At 48.6% G+C, this 20,867-nt stretch overlaps 1 protein-coding gene across 4 annotated transcripts in view; it reads right to left on the minus strand.

Moving 5' to 3' along the window:
* Positions 1-20,867, minus strand: part of HERC2 (HECT and RLD domain containing E3 ubiquitin protein ligase 2) — a 2,956,340-nt gene that overhangs the window by 32,318 nt on the left and 2,903,155 nt on the right. For all 4 annotated transcript variants that reach the window (XM_069636605.1, XM_069636607.1, XM_069636603.1 and 1 more), the window contains one exon: positions 13,089-13,194. In XM_069636605.1, the coding sequence (XP_069492706.1) occupies positions 13,089-13,194 (106 nt within the window). The remainder of the gene's footprint in view (positions 1-13,088; positions 13,195-20,867) is intronic.

Raw genomic sequence — 20,867 nt, forward strand, 5'->3', positions numbered from 1 at the left:
TACAAGTGAGATTTGGCGAAAGTTGAAAGCGAGGAGAGGATTAGCATAAGGCTTCTTCAATATAGGGATAATAGTGGCATGCTTGAAGGCAGAAGGGAAGATGGCCGTAGAGAGAAAAATATTGAAGAAGGAGGTTAGATAGGGTAAGAGATGGGGGTAGATCTTGGGAATAAGAAGGGTTGGGATGGGGTTGGAGGGGGCTGCAGTAAGGTGGGATTTAGTTAAGAGGAGAGAAACATCAGAGGGAGTGATGGGACAAAAAATAGACATTTGAGCTGAAGAGGAATGTATGGAGGGGGAGGGAATAAGAAGGAGAACATACCATTTTTTGCCAAAAAGAAGTAATTTTTTCAGAGAAGAAGTTGGCAAATTCAGAAGGAGAAAGAGAGGAGGTGGAAGAGAGGTCCGGAGCGGGAGGGGAGAGGAAACGAGAGAGGGTTTGAAAGATACGACGAGGATGAGAATCTTGGGAGTGAAGAAGGTTAGAAAAGTATGAGCGTTTGGCAGATTTAAGGCAGGAGTCATATAGGGAATGATGAGGAAAGTAGGTGGTTTGGTTAGGAAGAGAGGGGGATTTGAGCCAGCAACGCTCAAGGCGATGGAGGAGACGACGCATGGACAGGAGGTGAGGAGAGAGCCTGGGTTGGGAGGGCTTGCAAGTAGGGCGGAAAGAGGAGAGGAGGTGTAGTAGATCGAGACTAGAGGAAATAGAGGAGAAAAGAGAGGATGAGGCAAGATCAGCGGGGAGCGAGGAGAAATCAGAAAGGGGTGGAAGAGAAGAGCAGGCATCAAGGAAGAGTGAGGGGTTAAAGTTCTGGAGATCACGTTGAGTAAAAGATATGGATGAGGGTAGAGGAGAGGGAGATTTAGAGCTGGGAGAAAGAAAAAAGAGCAGAGCATGATAAGACAGATAGAAGGGTAAAGAGGAGACATGAGAGGAGGAGTAGGTGGAATTAAAGATGAGATCAAGAGTGGAATCAGAAGAGCGAGTCAGAGGAGAGGAGAGAGAAGGTAGGAATCTAGGATTGAGATAAGAGTTGAGGGGAGGTGGGAAGGTGACGGTTTAAATCGCCAAGTACAGTGAGGGGAGAAGGAGAAGGGGAAGGGGAGATAAGAGAGAGGAGGTGGTCAAGGTCATCATAAAAGAGGCGAGGGGGCCAGGAGGTCTATGGATAATTAGGAAGGAAATGGGATGAGGATGAGTAAAGGATTTATACAGGTATTCAAAAGAAGGGAAAGTAGGAAGGGATAGTGAAGAATTGGATAAAAGGTATTTAGGATGGAAGAGGATACCAATACCTTCACCACGACCAGAAGGGCGAGAAACATGAGAAAATGAAGAGGAAGGGGTAGTAAGAGAGGCAGGGACAGTAGAGTTGTCAGGAGGGATCCAAGTTTCAGTTAGACAGAGGAAAAGAAAGTTGAAATGTAAAAACATGTCCAAAACAGCTGCAGTCTTATTGCAAACGGATCTGGCATTCCAAAGAGCAATATTGATTAGATTGGAAGGTTGGATTGGAGGGCAGATGAGGTTAAGGCGATAAGGGCAGAGATAGAAGGAGGTATTGGGGGAGGAGGGGCTGAGCACGGGAAGGTACATGATGAATAGGGGAAGGATGAGAAGGGAAGGGGGCTGGGAGGGCGCAGGATGGAAGAGGTGAGGAGAAAGGTAGAAGGGGAGGTAGAGTTCTAGCGATTCGCATGACAGGAAGGGGGAGAGAATGCAGAGAGTAAGAGAAAGGTGGTGACAAATGTGGAACGGAGAGAAAGGCCAGTGGCAAAGTGGGAGGGATGAGCAGAAGATCCCACTAAGTTAGTAGCAGCATACTCTGCAGGGGACAAGGTGAAGAAGAAGACCACTCTCACAGGTAGGGTCACAGAGCCACCAAGTCACCCCAATGACAAGGAGGAGGTGTAGGAGAAATCACTGAAGAACCTAGGTTAGGAGTTCAGGCGGGAGCTGTGGTAGTCAGAGTAAGACAGGAGGGCAGGGTCAGGGGAGAGGCAGCCGGAGGAGTAGCCACCTACAGGTGGAAGGAGAGCTGCAAATAGATGTGCGTGATGCTGGAGGGACACAATGGTCAGATGAAGGGGGAACCAAGGGAGGTGAAGATAGCCGGGGTGGAGAAGACCACAAAACCAGTGGGGAATCAGTCAGTCTCGGTAGCAGAGGCCAATGCTAGAACGGTTGGACTCTTGATGGCGTGTAGGTGATACAGAGCAAGTGGGGGGGGGGGATCAGTCAGTCCTGAGGGACCCGACGCATCGGCTCAAATGGAGGCCCCATGAGCTTAGCCAAAACCACATTGAGCTCCCAAGCCAGGGCAGGAGCCTTCACCGATTGAAAAGTCCTGAAGAGGCCTTTGAGGAACTCCTTCACAAGCCTGTGCGACCACAGGTAGGGCTTGCCTGGAGCTCGGGTGTAGCGGGGTATGGCAGCCAGATCAACATTGATGGAGGCGTGAACCAGGCCCATCTTTGCCAGCAAAAGTAGGTACAGGAGAAGCTGTGCAGTTGTTACCCGCAGAGGCGTAATCTTCTGAGTCCTGCACCACACCATTCTAAAGAGCTTCCATTGGTGGCAGTAACAAGACAACGTAGAGGAAGGTCTGGCCTTGGCCAGGACCTTCTTGCACTCCAGCGGCAGGGAATAGTTCCAAACTGTAGGTCTGCAGGAGCAAGGCTGTGTGGGTCATGGTGCAGTATTGTTCAATTTCCTCTGGAGAGAAGGTCTGGAAGTGGGGGCAGACGGATGGACAGAACCACTGATAGATAGAGCCGGTCCGGATACCAGATCTGCTGGAGCGATAAGGATCATCCTGCAATGGGAATGTCTGAGTCATGGCATGACCGCAGCGCCCTGCTCAGCGAGTATGCAATTGTGTTCTTGATGCCTGCCAGGTTAAAGGGAACAAACATGTCCTGAAGAATGGCCCAGTGCCACAGGACCTGGGCTTCCAGGGAGAGAGCACCCTATTTTCAGATGTAGAACATGGTGGTGGATTTTGTCTGTGAAGATACGCACCACCCCTCCCGTGTAGCTGAGGCTAGAAGGACTTGAAGGCCCAGAACACCGCCCTGAGCTTCAGGACGTTTATGTTTAAGTCCCTTTTCTCTGGGATCCAGAGGCCTCTGGCGTGCGACGGCCCTGTGTGGGCTCCCCAAACCCCTAGGGCCATTCCTTGGGACAGTTCAGCGGCTGTCGGCAGTGTCCATCACAACAATGGATTTGGGGTTGTTTTAACACGGCTGTCCGCATGATAAAATTACGAACATTTATGTTAAAAGTACATTTGTCATGCGGTCATTTCCGTTGCGGATATTTCTGCTGCGGTAAAACAACCCCAAATCTTATGAGCAATGGCCACTCCAAAGAAATGGCAGAAGTCGTCCCTTGTGGTGGAAAAAAAACTGGTGCTGCAAGGCCCCTCTTTGTGTTGTGTTGGAGAGCTGAAACCATAGGGTGAGGATTCTTTTTCACAAATAGAGGATCTGTTGAGCCTGTTGAGTTCAAAGGCTCGACTCGGGACTGCTACCAATGTAGCAATGGAGCCCAGGAAGAAGCTGGTCATCCCAGAGATGGTTCTGGGACATTCCCAAGAGCAGGATCCTCAAACAGGGTTCTAGACTGGTTGTTCCCAGCGGTCCAAAGTCAAAGCACCGATAAAAGCCTGCTGGAGATCAACAAAGGAGCATGGCTTCGATAGGACTGATTGGTCCTCTTCATAAGGGTCTTCAACAATCTGATGAAAATCTGCAGGAGTCCCCATTATATCCAGGATTCCAGCTGGAGTCACTGCCGGGCCCACCAATAATAATGATCTGCACCATTCAAATTGGCACGTGCTGCCCAATCTTGGACAGCTCATCTGCACAGCAACCAACATCCACTGGCATGGATGTGGACTGAGAAAGACAGTCTTAACTCCCACGACCAGCTGCAAACACATACCACAGCTTTGCCATGGAAAGCTGAAGCTTCCCCCAGGGAAGCGCGTACCATATATGGCAAATCTGACCATGGGAGGGCAGGAAGAAGGCCAAACTATAAAATGGGGAAGAGACAGGCGAAAATCTTGTGGCATGGCTATTATAGGGTATGTGGAACTCTAAATAATATTAAGAGGGTGTAGTAAGGCAGAAACAGTTAACACATGGGAAAAGAGATACATAATGCAAAAAGCTAAGACGGACGAGTGAAATGTTGTTTGTGTGTTTGGCTCTCGCTATTATAATGAAGGAATACAAGATTCACAGCTGTAGGACCTTTTAGGAAACCTACCAACCTATTGAACTCTGCTCTACACAGTGAAAATTAAATGAGTTGTCAGAGCCAGGTTTTTGTTTACACTCCGTCTATGGAGCATCGGCTAGAGAAATGTTGATTGTATCAAAGAAATCTTGGTCAGTGTGTTCCGTTTACAGAGATGCTTGAGGGCATGGCACAGCCACAGATGAAAGAGAAAATAGTACATAAATGCGAGAAATGTAAAATTAGACGGAAGCCCAGCCCAGAAGGAATTGTGCAGATCCCCTGGGAACCCCCTATTTTCGAGTAGCCCGCATCAGTGTCAAGAGTGTGGTCACTGAGGAGAGATCAGTCGGAGAGATCACAGAGGGTTTTTCACCAGCACACTAGATAGGCGAGAGATAAAGTTGGCCCATCCGAGGGAGACTCCAGAGCCTAAGACTGAGCTGAAGGTCGCACAGACAAGACAGCAGAAGGAATGTGAGAAGGCCTTGCATATTATTCATTAATATACCTCTTCTCATTTCCCTTTCCCCAACATCATTGTCAGCTTTGCATATTAGACTGTTCATATTATGTGCCTTTTGTTGACTAAAGAGCAAAAGTAAACTTTGACGCTCTGGGTCTATAGTGGTGATTTCGTGCAGTTGTGTCGCATCATTTAACTTTCTACATCCAAAAGAACTTGGGCCAAAGGTGGCTCTGCTTCATCTCCCTCAGTCTGCTGGCAGACTTCCGCAGGCGACACACACTCAGCCCAAGACCGTGGGAAAATGCAGAGATGCACGAGCCAATAGAAACAAAAATAGTAGAAAGGTTTCCACTACCACTATCCCATAGTGGACAAATCATGCAAATAACCACAAAGTTAAAAATAAAAAGAGTTACAGGGACACAAAGTGTCTCACCACCACACTTCACGGTAAGAGGATGTGTGCAGGGAAAAATAAATGGAGAAGTGTACAATGGAGAACAGAGCTCCCCTGCACTGATGGTTTTAGCGACTGGTCAGTGGCCCCAAAACATATGACCTTTGCAAGGAAAGCAAAGCAAAAAGGCTACACTTGCCTCCAAAAGCTCAGAAACCTTTCGACAGGGGGCGTAGTGGACCTCGACTCGGCCGTCGATTCGTCTTGCCCTGTGCTCAATTATTGGCTCTGGACGTGACGTCAGGCATCGTATATATACCATGTCACTATGCCCCATACCACAGGTTCCCTCCTTTTTCCCCCGTGCTTGAACTCTGCAGAGGAAAACGATGGAAGAACAGGCAAACCAGCCTGTAAAAAACATAACAATGGGAAACATCCCAACGGCATGAAACCTGCAGAATTAGAGAAAGTGGAAAGACTTATTTTTTGGTTGAAAAACAAGCGACTAGCCAGATAGAAGCGGTCACCTCAGAGCCATCACCAGGCGTCCCTTCACTTAGGCAGATGCGCCAAGCCATAAGAAATCTCTCAGCGGGGATGGATGGGGGGTGCAATGAGGAACCTGCGGGAGAAGAATCCATAGAAAGAACATTACAGTAAGTAATTTCTCCTTCAATGGATTGCTTTTCTCCCACAGATTCCTCATATGATAGACTTCATAGCAGTTAGGAAAACAGAGGCGGGCAGAAAGTGCTACAGAAGCAGATTTTGCAGAACTGCCCTACCAAACTCAGAAACCACTTTCAGAAGGAAGCCAGGTCTAACTTTATGTGAATTCTTTCCCGACATAAACACAGGAACGGTGGCTTGCAACACAGTTCCTGCAACTCACTAACCCTGCTGGCTGACATGATCACAACCAAAAAGGCTGTTTTCAAAGAAAACATTCTCAAGGAACAGGAATGTATAGGCTCAAACGGAGAAGGTCCCAGTCGTCATACATCATCCTCTCAAGAGCCACACATGTAGGTTGAAGGACGGGTTTGGGTGAAGTACCCGACCTTCCACTGCGTCAGGAGATCCGGCCGCCGACGCAACCAGTGAGGTGGACAGATGGACAGATCCAAGAGACCCGAGTACCACGTTCTCCTCGCCTAGTGTGGGCGATCAAGATCATGGTCGCTCTAAACCTCTTCCACCTCCTGAGAACCCACGGAAAGACGGGAATCAGGGGGAAGGTGTAGTGCAGAGGGTAGGCCTAATCCACCAAGAACACGTTCCCCAGTGCATCGTTTGCTGGGAAATCCCACAAACACAAGTGTCTGCACTTCCTGTTGTACTCCCATGCAAACAGATCCACTGATGGAGTACCCCAGCGAGAGAGGACCTCCTCCAGGACTTCCTGGCACATTTCCCACTTGTGTGAGATTGCGCTCTGCCTGCTCAGAACATCCGCCAAGCCATTCTCTGTCCCCGCCATATGTACTGCCAAAACCGAGATCCGGTACTCCAGCAACCAGGACCACAGCTGCATCGCCTCTCTGCAGAGGGGGAGGGAGCACACACCACCCTGCTTGGCTCAGGTGGTGCATGGCCACCGTGTTGTCTGTCAGAATCAGGGCATGCTTTCCAATGAGAGACGGGGCGAAAGCCCTCAGGGCAAGACTGATGTCTCACAACTCCAGCCTGTTGATGTGCCACCTTGCTTCTGTCGCTGATCAAAGGCCACTCACCTGCAAATACTCTCAGTGAGCGCCCCAACCCTTAAGTGATGCATCCGGGACCACCCAGGCTTGAGGCCAAGGAGGCCAGAAGGGTTCCCCCGCCATAAGATTGCCACAGTCGGTCCACCAGCAGAGGTCGTGGACCACTTGGCTGGACAACTTGAGAGGAACCGTGTGCGCTCCGAGATACTGTGACCACTGACCTCTTAGGAGCCACTGTAGGTATCTTATGCACAGCCCGGACTCTGGCACTAGAACAATACAGGAGGCCATCAGACCTAAAAGGCAGAGGAAGGAAGCTGCTGGTTAGGTGGCGTGTTTCTGGCACAAGTGTACCATCTGTGCTATGCAGTCGAATCTCTCCTTGGGAGGGAAGGCCCTCCCTAACAGGGTGTCTAGGACTGCTCCGATGAACTGGAGCCTTTGTCTGGCATCACATGGGACTTCAAGTTCAGGGTGAAGCCCAGCCTGTGCAGTAGTAGCAGGTAGGTGTCCTCCATATTGAGACAAAACCTGCCATGCGACTTCTCAGATAAACTAGGTGCACAGGAACGGAAATACATGGACCCTGGATTTCCTGAGGTGAGCCTCGACTACCGCCATGAGCTTGGTGAAGGTTTGGAGCGGAGGTCAACCCAAAAGGAAGCACTTTGAACTGATAGTGCTTGTCCCCTATGAGGAACCTCTGCAAATTCATGTGCTTTGGATGTATCAGCACATTGAAATAAGCGTCCTACAGATCTATTGACACCAGCCAGTCCTGAAGTTCGAGAGTGTGGAGAATTTCTCTCAACGTCACCATCCTGAATGTGTCTTTCCTCAGAAACTTGTTCTAGGCCGTGAAGTCAAAAATGGGACGGAGACCTCCTCCCGTCTTGGGTACCAGGAAATACTGGTAATACCAACCCGACCCTCTTCGATCGGGAAGTGCCTCTTCCACGGCACCCTTCAACAACAGGGCTTGCAGTTCTTCCTGGAGTGCCTGTCCTGGTTGGATTGGAGTCGGTGGGGGTCTGTCTGGTGGTTGAAGGGCAGACAATAAACCCAGTGAACAAGCTGCAGGGCCCAGGCATCGAAGGTAATGTCCTGCCACTGGGGCCAATATTCTGTCAACCATCCACCAACCGGTAAGTCGTGGAAGGGGAATTCAAAGCGGCTTAGAGGGTGGTGCCGCCCCTGCTGCTGTCTGCTGTCCTCTGGAAGCCCCTCGGCCCCTTCTGGGACGCGAGAAACGCTTATGTCCCTGCCTGGCCTGTGGGAGTTGCACTTTCATGCCATAAGGCACATGGCGCCTGTAGCCTCTGCCCTTCGAGGCAAAGCTGAAGGCAGGTTTGGCCGGCTGCGCAGCTAGGTCCAGCGATTTAGCGGCTAATTTAGACTCTTTAAAGTTTTGCAGAGTCATCAGCCTTCGGGCCAAAAAGAAACTCTCCCTCGAAAGGCATGTCCGTAGCCTATTCTGGACTTTCGCGGATAAGCCAGAGGTTTTAAGATAGGCTTGCCTTCTCAATACTACCACCGACCCCATCGAACGGCCAACGCAGTCGGCCACGTCCAGGCCAGTCTGCAATGACTGATTGGCTACCTTCTTCCCATCTTCCACCAGCCGTGTAAATCCAAACCGCATTTCACCTTCAGGGATGTGCTGTGCTGCCTGCTCCACAGCGTTCCATAAACCAAAGGAGTATTTTGCAAATCCACAGGTGGTGGCTTTTAACGCCATGCTGCCAGAAGTAAGGACCTTCTTGGCCATTGCGTCCCACATGTTACCCTCTCCTTCCAGAGGCAGATTTGAAGTGGATACCGCAGGCCCGTTGGGGATTGTGGCTGCCTGCACAAAAAGCCTTTCCGGAGAAGGTTGAGAAGCCCGTAAAGTTAGAGTTGACCGGGAGAATGGAGCGGGGATGTTGCCACAAGGAGGCTAGGGGGTCTGCAATTGCAGGATTAAGTGGCATGTTATGCTCAGTCACAGGACCTTCATCTAAGATGTCCAAGTCGCAGGCCTGAACAGGCACTGAAGGGGGCCTTCAAACCTAGGGCGTCTACTACCCATTTTACTAGGGCCCTAATCTTAGCATGGGTGAGGGTGTAGGGCTGACCCTGCTGAAGTTGCACATCTGGAGACGTGTCCAGGCCGCTGGCATCATGCAATCCTTGGGTTAATGCCAACAGGTCCGCTTGGTCATTGAAAAAAATCGACACCTCCCGCACACTGTATACATGGGATCGATGTCGCCCTGGTCGCGTGGAAAATCAATTCCATAGACCTGGAGAGCGGGACGAAAGCTCTGTCGCCAATAGTCAGCGCCAAGTGTTTTTCTTTCAACGCTGATGGAGCGATCGTTGGCTCCAGTCAATGTTTGGGTACTACTGGGACATCGGGAATGTCAGTCTCTCGACGCTGTCGAGAAGGACTGGCCGTCGATGGTTTAATCGCCTTTTTTGGCATTGAGCCCGAAGGCTTCTCTGATGCCGATGGCGTCGACGGTTTGGCATGGGTTGGGAGTGCTGGGCGCTGCTTTTGCCGGTTTATAGTGATTGCATCGAATGCCTTAGCATCTAAAAAAAAGCAACGAAAAAAAAGCATTGAATGCATTTTTTTTCATTTTTTTAATAGGGGTCCTCCTCCAAATGCATTTGATGCTTTTTTTTTTCGATGCATTTTTTCAATGCTTTTGGCATTCTATGCTTTGCATTCGATGCAATGACTGGATACCCTTTTGCCGCATAGGCTTGCTGAATTGATGCTTTGTTCCTGAAGCAGCGTGCAAGCGCAAGGAAAAAAAGAAAGAGGTATGGGGCGTAGTGACATGGTATTTATACAATGCCTGATGTCACGTCCAGAGCCGATAATCGAGCACCAGGCAAGACAAATCGGCGATCGAGTCGAGGCCCACTATGCTTCTTGTCAATGTTTCTGAGCAGCAGAGCTGGATGAGGATATCTATCTGCGGGAGAAAAGCAATCCATTGAAACTCCATGACCACTGGTCCTGCTTGGCCAGGTACAACAGAAACTCCATGACCCCTGCAGTAGGGCATGACATCGAGTCTGCATGCCTCTCCAAACACACTGTCACAAATCTTCTCCATCTGCAAACATGAATAGACCTGGTAGAAGGTCATGCGTGCAGCAGCTGCACCTTCCAAAAACTCACCGTCAAGTCCAATCCATCAAAACTCAGCCTTTGAAGAGCTAAGCTACAAGATCGAGAGACTCTGGGTTCCGATGGAAGATCTGCCATTCTGAATGGAAAAAGAGTTCCAGCCTTAGAGGAAGCGGATGATGAGGGCAAACCGTGAAGTTCGAAGTCCCATTCCACTAGAAAGGAGTCTCCCAATCCTTCCACCCCCTGAGAAAAATCCCCTGAACTGAACCGCTTGCACTTCGAGTTGTCCTTCTGACAGGGTTTCTCCCAAAGGGAGAAGACCTCTGGGCAAATTTCCTATTTGTCAGAGATCGACCCCTGTCTGCTCAGGGCATCTCCCAATTCGTTCCTTGCCCCCACCAGATGAGCTGCAGAGATCAAGATCTTGTTCTCCAACGTCCAGAACCAAACGTGCATCACCTCCATAGATAGGGGCAATGACTGCAGCCCACTGTTGTTGGGGGAATGCAGAGTCACTGTAATGCATAGTCACTGTGAAAATTGCATAGACCTGTTAAAAGTAGGACAATCTTCCCTCTAGGGTTTGCCAGAAAATTCTAAGTTACTCACCGTCGCTACTAACGTACTCTTAGTCCATAGTCCCCTTTCCTCCATACTGCATAGGCGCCCCATCCAAAGAACGGGACACTGAAACCTTTTCGCCAGAAATTCCCCTTTAAATTTAGAGGCGCACAGGGGTGCAAGCCCAGGGAGCATGCGCTGTCCTGACTCCGCCGCCACACCTCAGTCCCCATTGAGGCGTTGACAATAGAATTAACATTGCCTAATGACACCAATATTATTAGGGGGGAGGCTGGTGGGACGTATGGAGGAAAGGGGACTATGGACTAAAGAGTATGTTAATCACACATAAGCACACTTACAGGAAAATCAGTGTCTGAAGATTTGGTGTGGGTTGCTCAGTCGTAGTCAATGTGTTACCCGACGGTCCCGAGTCGAAGAACACCCTTACCCTATAATGGGGTGTCTGTCCCTAGGAGAGAGGTGGTGTACCGCCTTTCTAAAAGGGATAGAGTAGAGCAGTCCCTAGTACTACAATGTTTGTGTTTATTTACGATCCATCATAGGAGTAAAAACAGTGTCTCAAACACTAAGGCCACATTTCAGCGAGGAACTATTTTGTGCATGCTAATAAATCCTCTATTTTATTTGACCTTCAAAGAAGTGTGTGGACCATAGGTAGTAGACCAATTGCTAGATTTAAAAAAAAAAAACAAAGAACAGCTTTTTCTATTTTGGAATGAGACAACATCTCAAAGAAAATGGCTGAGTGGTCAGATCCTAAAGGCCAGGTGGACTTCTATTGCTGGTGATCAATACTGGATATACAGTTCTTGAGCAGTATTGAGAGTTATTGAAAAACTCCCAGGGTCCACACACTTCCTTGAAGGTCAAACCTGAAAATTCTGGGAAAGACTGTGAATTAAGAGAGTTTTTTTGACCTCCTAATATCCCTGAGAAACCTGACTTCAAACAGGATTTAACTTGGAGCGTCAGTAATCAAGGCCCCTTTGAGCAAGCCACACAGTATGATGAGTTATACTGTTCAGACCAGGTTGAGGAAGAAAACATCTTCCCTGTCTGAACGGCAACAGGAACGACAGAGGTGAATAGACATTCCTCTTTTAATTTGCAAAAGGAGATGATTGATGACACACCTAATATAAGTGCTAGTCAGCCAATGACAAAGCAGTCTAAAAGTGGGCCCACTGTTGAGGGAAAAAAACGAAAAGCATGAAATCAAAAAAGGCAAAGCAATCATCATCGAGGAAATTTATGAGGAACTTAAAAATTCCAGAATGTTTCGACATGGTAGAAAGGGCTTCAGGTCGTTCTGTTTCATCATGCACTTCTTCAAAACAAAGGACATATTTTAGCACCTCTATGGAGAAAGTGGTTGCAACTGACTCTCGGCCATGAAGTACAGAGGGTGTGTGTATTGATGCCTTGCCTAAAAGATAAGTTGTTCACGGCTTCCTCAGCACAGACGGATCACAATATTTTTGCCACCGGTCCTCAAGTCTGTGTGTAATGTAAACACAGGCTGACGGTCGGTGCAAAAGCACATGGCCTTATCCCGGGTGGTGTCCCGGGTACCGTTGTTCCCCCTGCACGTGACAGGACTTTTGCAACTGACTGCACTGTGGGGGTCATCACAGGTTGGGCAGCCTACCAGCGGTAAATTCACTGGGCTACCGCCCAATGCAAATTGTGTTACCGCAACTCGGTCCGGCGCTATTAGCACCGGATCTCGAGTTGTGGTGGGGCAGTAAGTCACCATTTATATTGGGTCCATTGCACCCAATGGGGCATTTTCTGCGCATTAGCCGTGTGGTAAATGCACTGCAAACGGGTGGAAAGAGAGCAGATTTACTTCCAGCTCTGAGCTGGGGGTAAATCGGCCGACTTTCCGCCCAACTCCTAGTTTGGCGGAGCGGTAATGCCTCATGTGAGCGGTAATGCTTGTGATCACCGCATTTTTACAGCTCTGCCCAACTTGTGATGAAGCTCTGTGTCTTTTAGTTCCAGGTTGGGTTCTGTAGTGGCTGCCAACCCGTCTCATTTTGGGAAATAATCACCCGTGTTTAGCATTCTGAAAGGCACAAGTAATATGGGAAGCGGCCTTTACAAAAAGAGAGTTAGCTGTTTAAATGTCCACATAGGTGTAAAACATTTGCTACAGCACAATAGGCTTCTGGCAAATCTACAACCTACAAACTCCACATTCACTGTTAGATGGTGCAGAAGTCAATGGGTAGCTCAACAGGTTAATGTGCCTGCTGCATATATTTATATTTAACCAGCAAATGTGTATTCCAACAGGTGGGATGGGTATTTCATTCTTCACAAAGCAATACAATCTGTGCCATTAGGATGGGTGGATTTAAAACCTACTACATAGCTTGATGATTCAGATGATACACAGGCCTTCTCCTCACCTATTGTCGTGAGTGTTATCCTTTGATTAAAATTGTTTTTTTATCAACGCTACCAAGTTTTAGCTTTAGCATAAAAAGGCCAAGAACTTCACCATCATTCCCTTCTTTCACTTCAAATAGGCAGGAACAAGTACATACCATGGTTTCCAATTCATATCCTGTAAAGAGGGAAAGAATAGGAACTGGAACAACTCGTGCCATTCCTTCTCGTACAGCAGCCACCTGCTCGTCAAATTCGTGGAGTCTGCAAAAAATAAAACCATTTTTTCTATTAATGTATTATCTTGGGAGACAGTCGGATTGTGTCTGTAGAGAAGGAAATTAAAAAAGTTACTTAACTGATGCAAACTTGATTTCCTGTGGATCCGTCTGAACTGCTGAAGATACTTAATTTTTCCAAATAACTTGAAGGGCTATATAATCTTTTCTAGAAGCATGGCGTAATTGCAAAGTCTTCACTCCTTTTGCATGATATTACACATGGCACATGTGACTGAATACAGATTAACTTGGAGCTGGTGAAGAAATTACTTGGTAAATTGCTCCAAAACTCCAACTAGGATTTCTCCTGATTCACAGAGGAAATCAAAGTGCTTTAAAAGCCCGTGAAGAGTCAATTCGGAGAAGGGGCATTTATCAACCAGCCATCTAAACAAGTAGATAAAGTGTTAGGCACGATTGTATGTAGTAACCCTGTGGGAGACTACACCAGCCTTGTTCTCTTGGCAATAGGTAACCCAACCTTTGGTATAGGCCTGCACTTCACAAGTTGGTAGTGTGACTGAGCAGCCAGGCTCATCTCAAGAGGGGTCAATGTGAGCTGTAGGGTTGCAACAGAGTTTCGCAGTGACAAGTTTTTAAATAACACTTATACTCAAGGTTTCTTGATTAAATGATTATTTATTAATTTAACAGTCAGTTTTAAAATAAGCCTTTTTTAGAAGGGAGCAATTGCCAATAATAAAAATACACTTCAAAATACACTCCTTCAGTTCAATAAAGTAGGTAGATACCCTGTTGGGATGGCACGCAGATTCCTACACCCTCAGGTGACTTCAATAGCTAGGACACTGTTGACATTAATATCACTTTTCACACTTAAATGGTAATACTGAAGTTGTGAGAAAAAGGACAAGGTTAGGGAAGAAACCAATGGTTAACACGTTTCTCAAACAGGCAAGCACTTTTGAACCCCCCAATGCAATGTAGATGAACCCTTTCCCAGCTATACAAATAAGATATGTATGATTTTTGGAGGGACAGTTAAACACAAAGTCAGAGGTTAGAAAAGTCTTCAGAGGACCAGGACAGCCAATGTAACTTGAGAAAAGTCTAGGGGAGCTGAGGCACTTCTCGAAGTTAATGTTATAGAGAGTTTTGTTGAAAAATAAATTACTGTTGGGCCACAAGCTGGGAGGCTTGTGAAGGGCAAAGCTGCAAGAAACTCTGCAACAGGCAGGAAATGCAAGTCAACTGAGAGCAAGCAAGCTACACAACAAGATGCAAGTACCCCTTAGTTCACAGTACCGTAGGTCTGCAGAAATGGTTCCAGCTAGCTTCTGTTTCTGTCGTAGTCTGGCAGATCCTGTTCTTCCTGGGCCTCAGTCGTGGGGACAAGAAGGACGACGTCTGGGGACTGCTGTACTACGATTCGAAGGTCACCGGCAGCAATGATGGGCAAAGTTCAGATCAGCAGCACTTCGCGTTTTGAGCTTCTCGCGAATAGCACCACCGCGTTTCTTGGACACCATGTGGACTTTCCTTGCTTCTGGGGTCCAGCACTCTGTTGAGGTGGCTCAGGCTTGGTTAGTCCTACTTCAGAGTCCGGAGGGTCTTCCTGGAGCTCGGGTCCTACTTAAAAAGGAAGCACTCGATTCTGGTGTTCCTGTCCCCTGGCACTAGGTTCATGCAGCAGCAATGGAAGTACAGCCAGCAGGTAGACGGGTTCCTTTTAAGTTTGTCATGGGTTTGATTGGTCCCACCAACCCAAGGGGAGAAGTTGCCCTTTGCAGGGCTTCTCTACTCGAGGCGAATTCAGAGCTTCAGCACTGCAGCAAGGCTTCACCGGGCAAATCAACTGTCCAGGAGTTGCAGCACGCTTCTCTTACAAGTTCTTCTTTAGATTCCTTCGTCCAGAGGTCGACTCTGCCTTCCTTGCAAAAGACCTCGCCTTTTATGCAAGTCTCTAGCTGTCACTCACACAATAGGGTGGCTGTCCTTCAAGGACAACCAGACAATCACCTTTGGGTGCATTCCTGTAACCAAGGAGACTAAGCACAGGGAGTTTCGGGAACCTCCCCCGCTTCCTGCCCTGCCTGACATGATGGAGCCAGAAGTAGGCTTCACTAGTGAATCCCGCCAAAGACAAAACAAACAAAGGGACCAAAAAGAAGGCCAGGGCCATTTTGACAAAATGGGTATCCATGGGTGCTATACTGCAGCTGCGACCGCAGCCCGCAGTAAAAACACACAATGGTAGGAAAAAGTAAACCACTGCCACCAGCCATTAATTGTAGAAAGCCTAACCTAAAATTGTTACATGAGAAATTAGACAAAGGGGATACTAAGTAACCCCTCCAGCACTCTATGTAAGATAGTGTGTGCTGGGTCTATAAAGTTACAAATGTAAGCAAAGTCAATTTCACTTTATTGCTCTTGGAAACAGTAGTTTATCCAAGAGAAGGTATTTAAACCTTTGGGAATTCTAAAGGACTTCCCTGTGCCACTGCACTGAAGGTGCTATGTGCCACAATGTAAATAGATGATGCCTATAGAGTTTGTCAGACTCAAAAAAAAAAGAGAATACAGAATCCAAATCAGATCAAAAACACCTGTCCGAGGGAGAAAAAGGGCTCACTCACTCCAAGGTTAAAATTAAAAAGTCCCAAAGTCCAGCAAAAGAGCTGGGGGTCTCTAAGGAGGAATTGGAACAAGTTACTTACCTGTAACTGTTGTTCTCCAGCATGGGTCTGGCATGGATTCACATGCTCATGAATATTCCCCGTCGTCAGGCCGGGAATATTCATGAGCATGTGAATCCATGCCAGACCCCATGCTGGAGAAAGACACACAAATGAAAATTCTCCCTTACATATAGCAATTCTGATACTTCAATCTGTGCATAATTTCCCAACATACTTTTCAGCAAACCTATTAGGAGTTAAGCCAAGACCAACAGTGAGTAATTAGAAACTGCAATTAATAGTGTTCCTTCAAGAGCCCATACAAAGTTGGATAAAGAGGTCTATGGAAAAAGGCAGCTTAATTCTGGGAAAACCCAACAGTCCTTCTAGTCTCAAATCAACTAGAATTTGTACCAGTGACCATATTAAAGATGTTTCACTTCACCCGCAAGTTTAAGTTACCCTGGTACTGGTAAGCATTTGTCCCCCTTGATACACAAGTAATGGGAATAGAAAACAGACCACCCTCACCGCCAAGAACAGATAACCTGGGTTCCGACATCCTTTGGCTCATGCAGTGCAAGGCTGGTATGAAATGATATGGCATTTATAACGCGCCTATACACAGGTGTTTCTGGATGCCCTGCTGCTCTGGATCCAAGCCTCTGTGTAAGTGCAAAAAAAAGAAATGTGAGGGGAGGGGTGGCTTTAAGGTTGGGGTACTTTGCCAAATACGCAAAGTCTAGTTTAGTACCTCGGGATGGCTCTACGTGAAGAATCTACAGGAAGATGTATCCTTTAGAATGATCATTCTGATGGATGCAGCCTTTCCTCCGGCTCCAAATTGTCAAGTATTCCGATCCACCAGCCTAGGACTCTGGAAAAGTATGCTTATTTTCTCCCCATATTTCTATTCAAACATTGCAAACAGCTGGTGAAACAGTGGCAGATCATTTCAAATGGCAAATCAAGCCTCTAGTCATGATCTTGTGCTGTGCATGTTAACTACCTACTGTATTTGATTATAAACTATATACACATTTATGTTTACATTTTTGTCAGTTTGCGTTTTGTTGCAATTAGTCCAGATTGTTATTTTGAAGTTGCACTCGATGTGTCTAAATATTTAGAAAAGCTCTGGAATACATAGCATGTTAGACATTTACCTGTGCATGCTGTGTTTATTCACGAAATGACTGAACATCAAGTGAACAAGGAACAAGTTACTTACCTATAACTCGTGTACTCCAGCATGGGTCTTGCATGGATTCACATGCTCATTAATATTCCCTGTCAGGCTCAGAATCATCGGTAAAAAAAATAGCAGTTTCGCTTTAGCCTGAAAACTGCATTTCTCCTCTATAACCAACCCCTGCCCTTTGGGTCATACTGCCTGTTGGCACCAATTTTCTATACTCTGGCCTGGTGGACAGATGTATAGAAGGCAAACCTATATTGTGACAGGGACAACTCTGGAGAGCTGTAGCCAAACCAGTTCAAAGTAGCAGTGACAATGGTCTAGGCTACGTCTCAAGAGGTGGTGAGCTTGTAAAGAGTACACAATGGGAATCACAAATCACACTTAGTATGTATAAAAATAGTTATTTATTTATGGCCAAATAATTATAAGTTACTCACCGTAGTGTCTAAGGTACTCTTAATCCATAGTCCGCTTTCCTCCATACTGCATGGGCCTCCCTTCCAAGGGACGGGAGACGGAACCTTTTTCACCAGAAAAAACCTTCTTCTCCTTTAAATTTAGAGGCGTGCGGGGGTGCGGCCTGATGTCAACCGACGCCATTGGCTCGAACGGTTTGTGCGCCAGAGCGCCCAAGACTATGTTAAGGTCCCACACAGGGTGCGGTCTCTTGACAGGTGGGTAGAGCCTTGCGAGTCCTGTCAGGTGTTTGTTGACGATAGGATTGGAGGAGGAGAAGATGCCTTCCTCCGAGTTCCTGTAAGCCCCAATGGCTGCGATGTATGTGCGTCAGGTGTCCACCTGCACGCCTGAGTGGGCGAGGTGCGCCGAGAAGGAGAGCACGTTGTCCAAGGTGCACGCCAGGGGGTCGATTCCCTTGGATTCTGCCCAGTGGCAGAATCTGGTCCATTTGCTTTTGTACTGGGCCCTGGTAGCCTTGCTACTGGCGCCCTGTATGATCACCAGATTAGCCTGTGAGAGGCTGAAGTGCCGCAACGTTACCTGCTCAGGTACCACGCTGTGAGGGCTAGTTTCCCTGGTGCAGGGTGGATGACTGTGCCCCCCTGCTGTGCCAGAAGATGTGCTGGGCACGTCGGGAGGTGAATCAGGGGCACTTCCGAGAGACTGAGCAGCTCCGAAAACCATGGCCTGGCCGGCCACCATGGAGCTAATAGAATGATGAGGAGTTGGCGAGACTCCTTGATTTTGCAAATTACTATGTGAATCAGGGGTGTGGGCGGAAAGGCGTAGGCTTTCATGCCAGTCCACTGGAGGTGAAATGTGTCGCCCAGAGAGCCAGGGCCCTGACATGACCTTGCCAGGATGCGAACTGGGGACACTTCTTGTTATGCCAGGTGGCAAAGAGATTCACCTGGGGGTGACCCCACCTGTTGAAGATCTCCTGAATAACAAGGTTGTTAAGCTGCCACTTGTAATAATCCGTGAGGTAAATATTATTTTCCAGGGCCCACTTCCACATGCTGATCGCCAGTCTGTACAGAGGAGGGGATCTGGTGCCTCCCTGCTTGTTGATGTAGTACGTTTTTTGTCTGTCTGGATGAGGACAGCCTTGCCCCTGAGAAGTGGTAGGAATGCCCTGAGCGCCAGCCAAATGGTGTTCAGGTCTAGCCAATTGATGTGGTATTCCTGCTCCTTTTCGAGTCCAGGTGCCGTGGACAGAGAGATCGTCCAGGGTGGCTCCTCAGCCCTCGAGAGAGGAATCCATGGTGACGGTGGCCTGCGGAGTGAGCGGTCGAAAGGGCTTGCCCATCCGTAGGTTGAAGTCTCTGGACCACCAAGTTTGGTCCGGGTGGAGAGATGGAGGAACGTTGAACATCTCGGATTGAGAGCCCCGCTCCTGGTTCCATGAGGCCGCGAAGTGCAGCTGAATCCTCCTCATCCTTAGTCTCGTGTGCGGGACAGCTAATAGGACCTCTGCCATTAGACCCAGGCGATGTTCGTACCACCATGCCGAGGTCACTTCTCTGTTGAGGAAGTGGGTGGTGGCCCTGTTGATAGCCAAGATTTTGTCCTCCGAAGGAAATACCTTCTGGGAGCACGTGTCCCAGATGAGCCCCAAAAATGTCAGTCTGCGTGGGTTGCAGCTGTGACTTCTAGAGATTGAGCAAAAAGCCCAGCTCGTGCAGAATGTTCATAAGGGCATGGGAAGAGTGGTGAACCACTTCCGGAGATGTAGCCCTGACAAGCCAGTTGTCGAGGTACGGGTAGATGTGGAGGCCCTGCGCTCTGAGGAGGGCGCCACCGCATTCATGAGCCTGGCGAAGACCCTCGGGGCCCGAGTTGAGGCCAATCGTAAGAACCTTGTACTGAAAATGGTAGCCCATAATCCTGAACCGAAGGAAAGAACGATGGGATTGCCAAATCGGGACATGCAGGTACGCGTCCTTCAGGTCCAGGGAACACATCCAGTCACCCTGGTCCAATGTCTCTGCTATAAAATCTGGTGTAACCATCTTGAATTTTTGCAGGGGTAAGGAGAGGTTGAGGGTGGAAAGGTCCAGCACAACTCTCAGGCCCGCCTGGTTCATCTTCTGAATGGCGAAAATCCTGGAGTATAGTATAAGCCAAAGCCTTGCTGAGAGGCTGGAACTTCCTCCACTGTCTGGCTCTCTACGAGCAACCGGATCTCCGCCAAAGAGTTGCTGTCCCAACCTGTGGGAGTGGAGGAGAGGCTGGGATAGGAAGGCGGTACCCCGTGGAAGTTCTGGCACCAGAAATGTGCATGGGGAGCAAGCATGCCCCCCACTGGAGACACGTGGACCCGAAGGGGCGTGTCATGCCTTCTTTCCCCCTGAGGCTTGCTCGGAGGAGGAGGACTGGGAAAAGCCCTTAGTCCCCACCACCCCCTTTGTTGCTTGCGCCAGCCCAGAGATGGCGAGCGGTCCGGCTGCCTGGATCTACACTCCTGGAAGCCTCTGCACCCTCTGTACGTACGACCCATTTCGGAGTGCTGCTGCGATTGGGTGTATGATTTGGGCATGGTATTTGTAAGGATGGATAAAGATTTGGCCGTTTTTCTTTTTGTCCAGCTCTTCGTCCGTGGAGGAGTGGAAAAGGTCCCCCCCACCCCTCGAACGGTAGATCTAATATGCATTCCTGGACGTCCGGGTTGAACTTTGTTGCCCGGAGACAGGCTGTCCTCATGTCCGTGGCGATACAGATGGCACGGCCAGAGGTGTCAATATGAGCCACGGTGGATTCCATGAGATCATGCACCGCCAGCTTGGCCTCAGCTAGCCCCACCTTAAAGCGTGATTGCCTCTGGGTGGGGAGTTCCGGGAGGAAGTCAGAAATTTCCTGCCATAATCTTTGGTTGGCGGCAGTCAACATGGCATCTGCGTTGGCCTGATGAAGATGTAAGGACGTGTTGGAAAAGAGTTTCTTGCCGTACGCCTCCAAGATCTTCTCCTCCTTGCCTAGCAGCGACAAAGAGGAGGAGGCTGAGGACGACTGAGGCTTGAGTATAGTGTTGCCGCAGCGATCAAAGAGGAGTGCGGCTGAGGATGGCCCGAGAGCAAGAGTGTATCCCCCTCCATCTGCTGGTACTTGGCATGCAGGTGTCGATTGACCGGCAGGGCTGAGTGGGGTTTGAGCCAGCCCTTCTTGGCCAGGGAGCCTACGTCGGTCTGCAGAGGAATCCCCGATTTGGCAGAGGGGCATTGTGTGAGGACTTCCGCCAGAACCCCCTCTTCCAGCTGCCCGACCTCGGGTTGGGGTAGGCCCAGATACTCTGTCAGCCCAGCAAGACGTTCGTGGAAGGCCCTGGCTGAGGATGCCGCATCCAGATCCTCCTCC

Source organism: Ambystoma mexicanum, chromosome 7p (genome assembly GCF_040938575.1).
Source record: "Ambystoma mexicanum isolate Mex_15411 chromosome 7p, UKY_AmexF1_1, whole genome shotgun sequence".
Taxonomy (NCBI): domain Eukaryota; kingdom Metazoa; phylum Chordata; class Amphibia; order Caudata; family Ambystomatidae; genus Ambystoma; species Ambystoma mexicanum.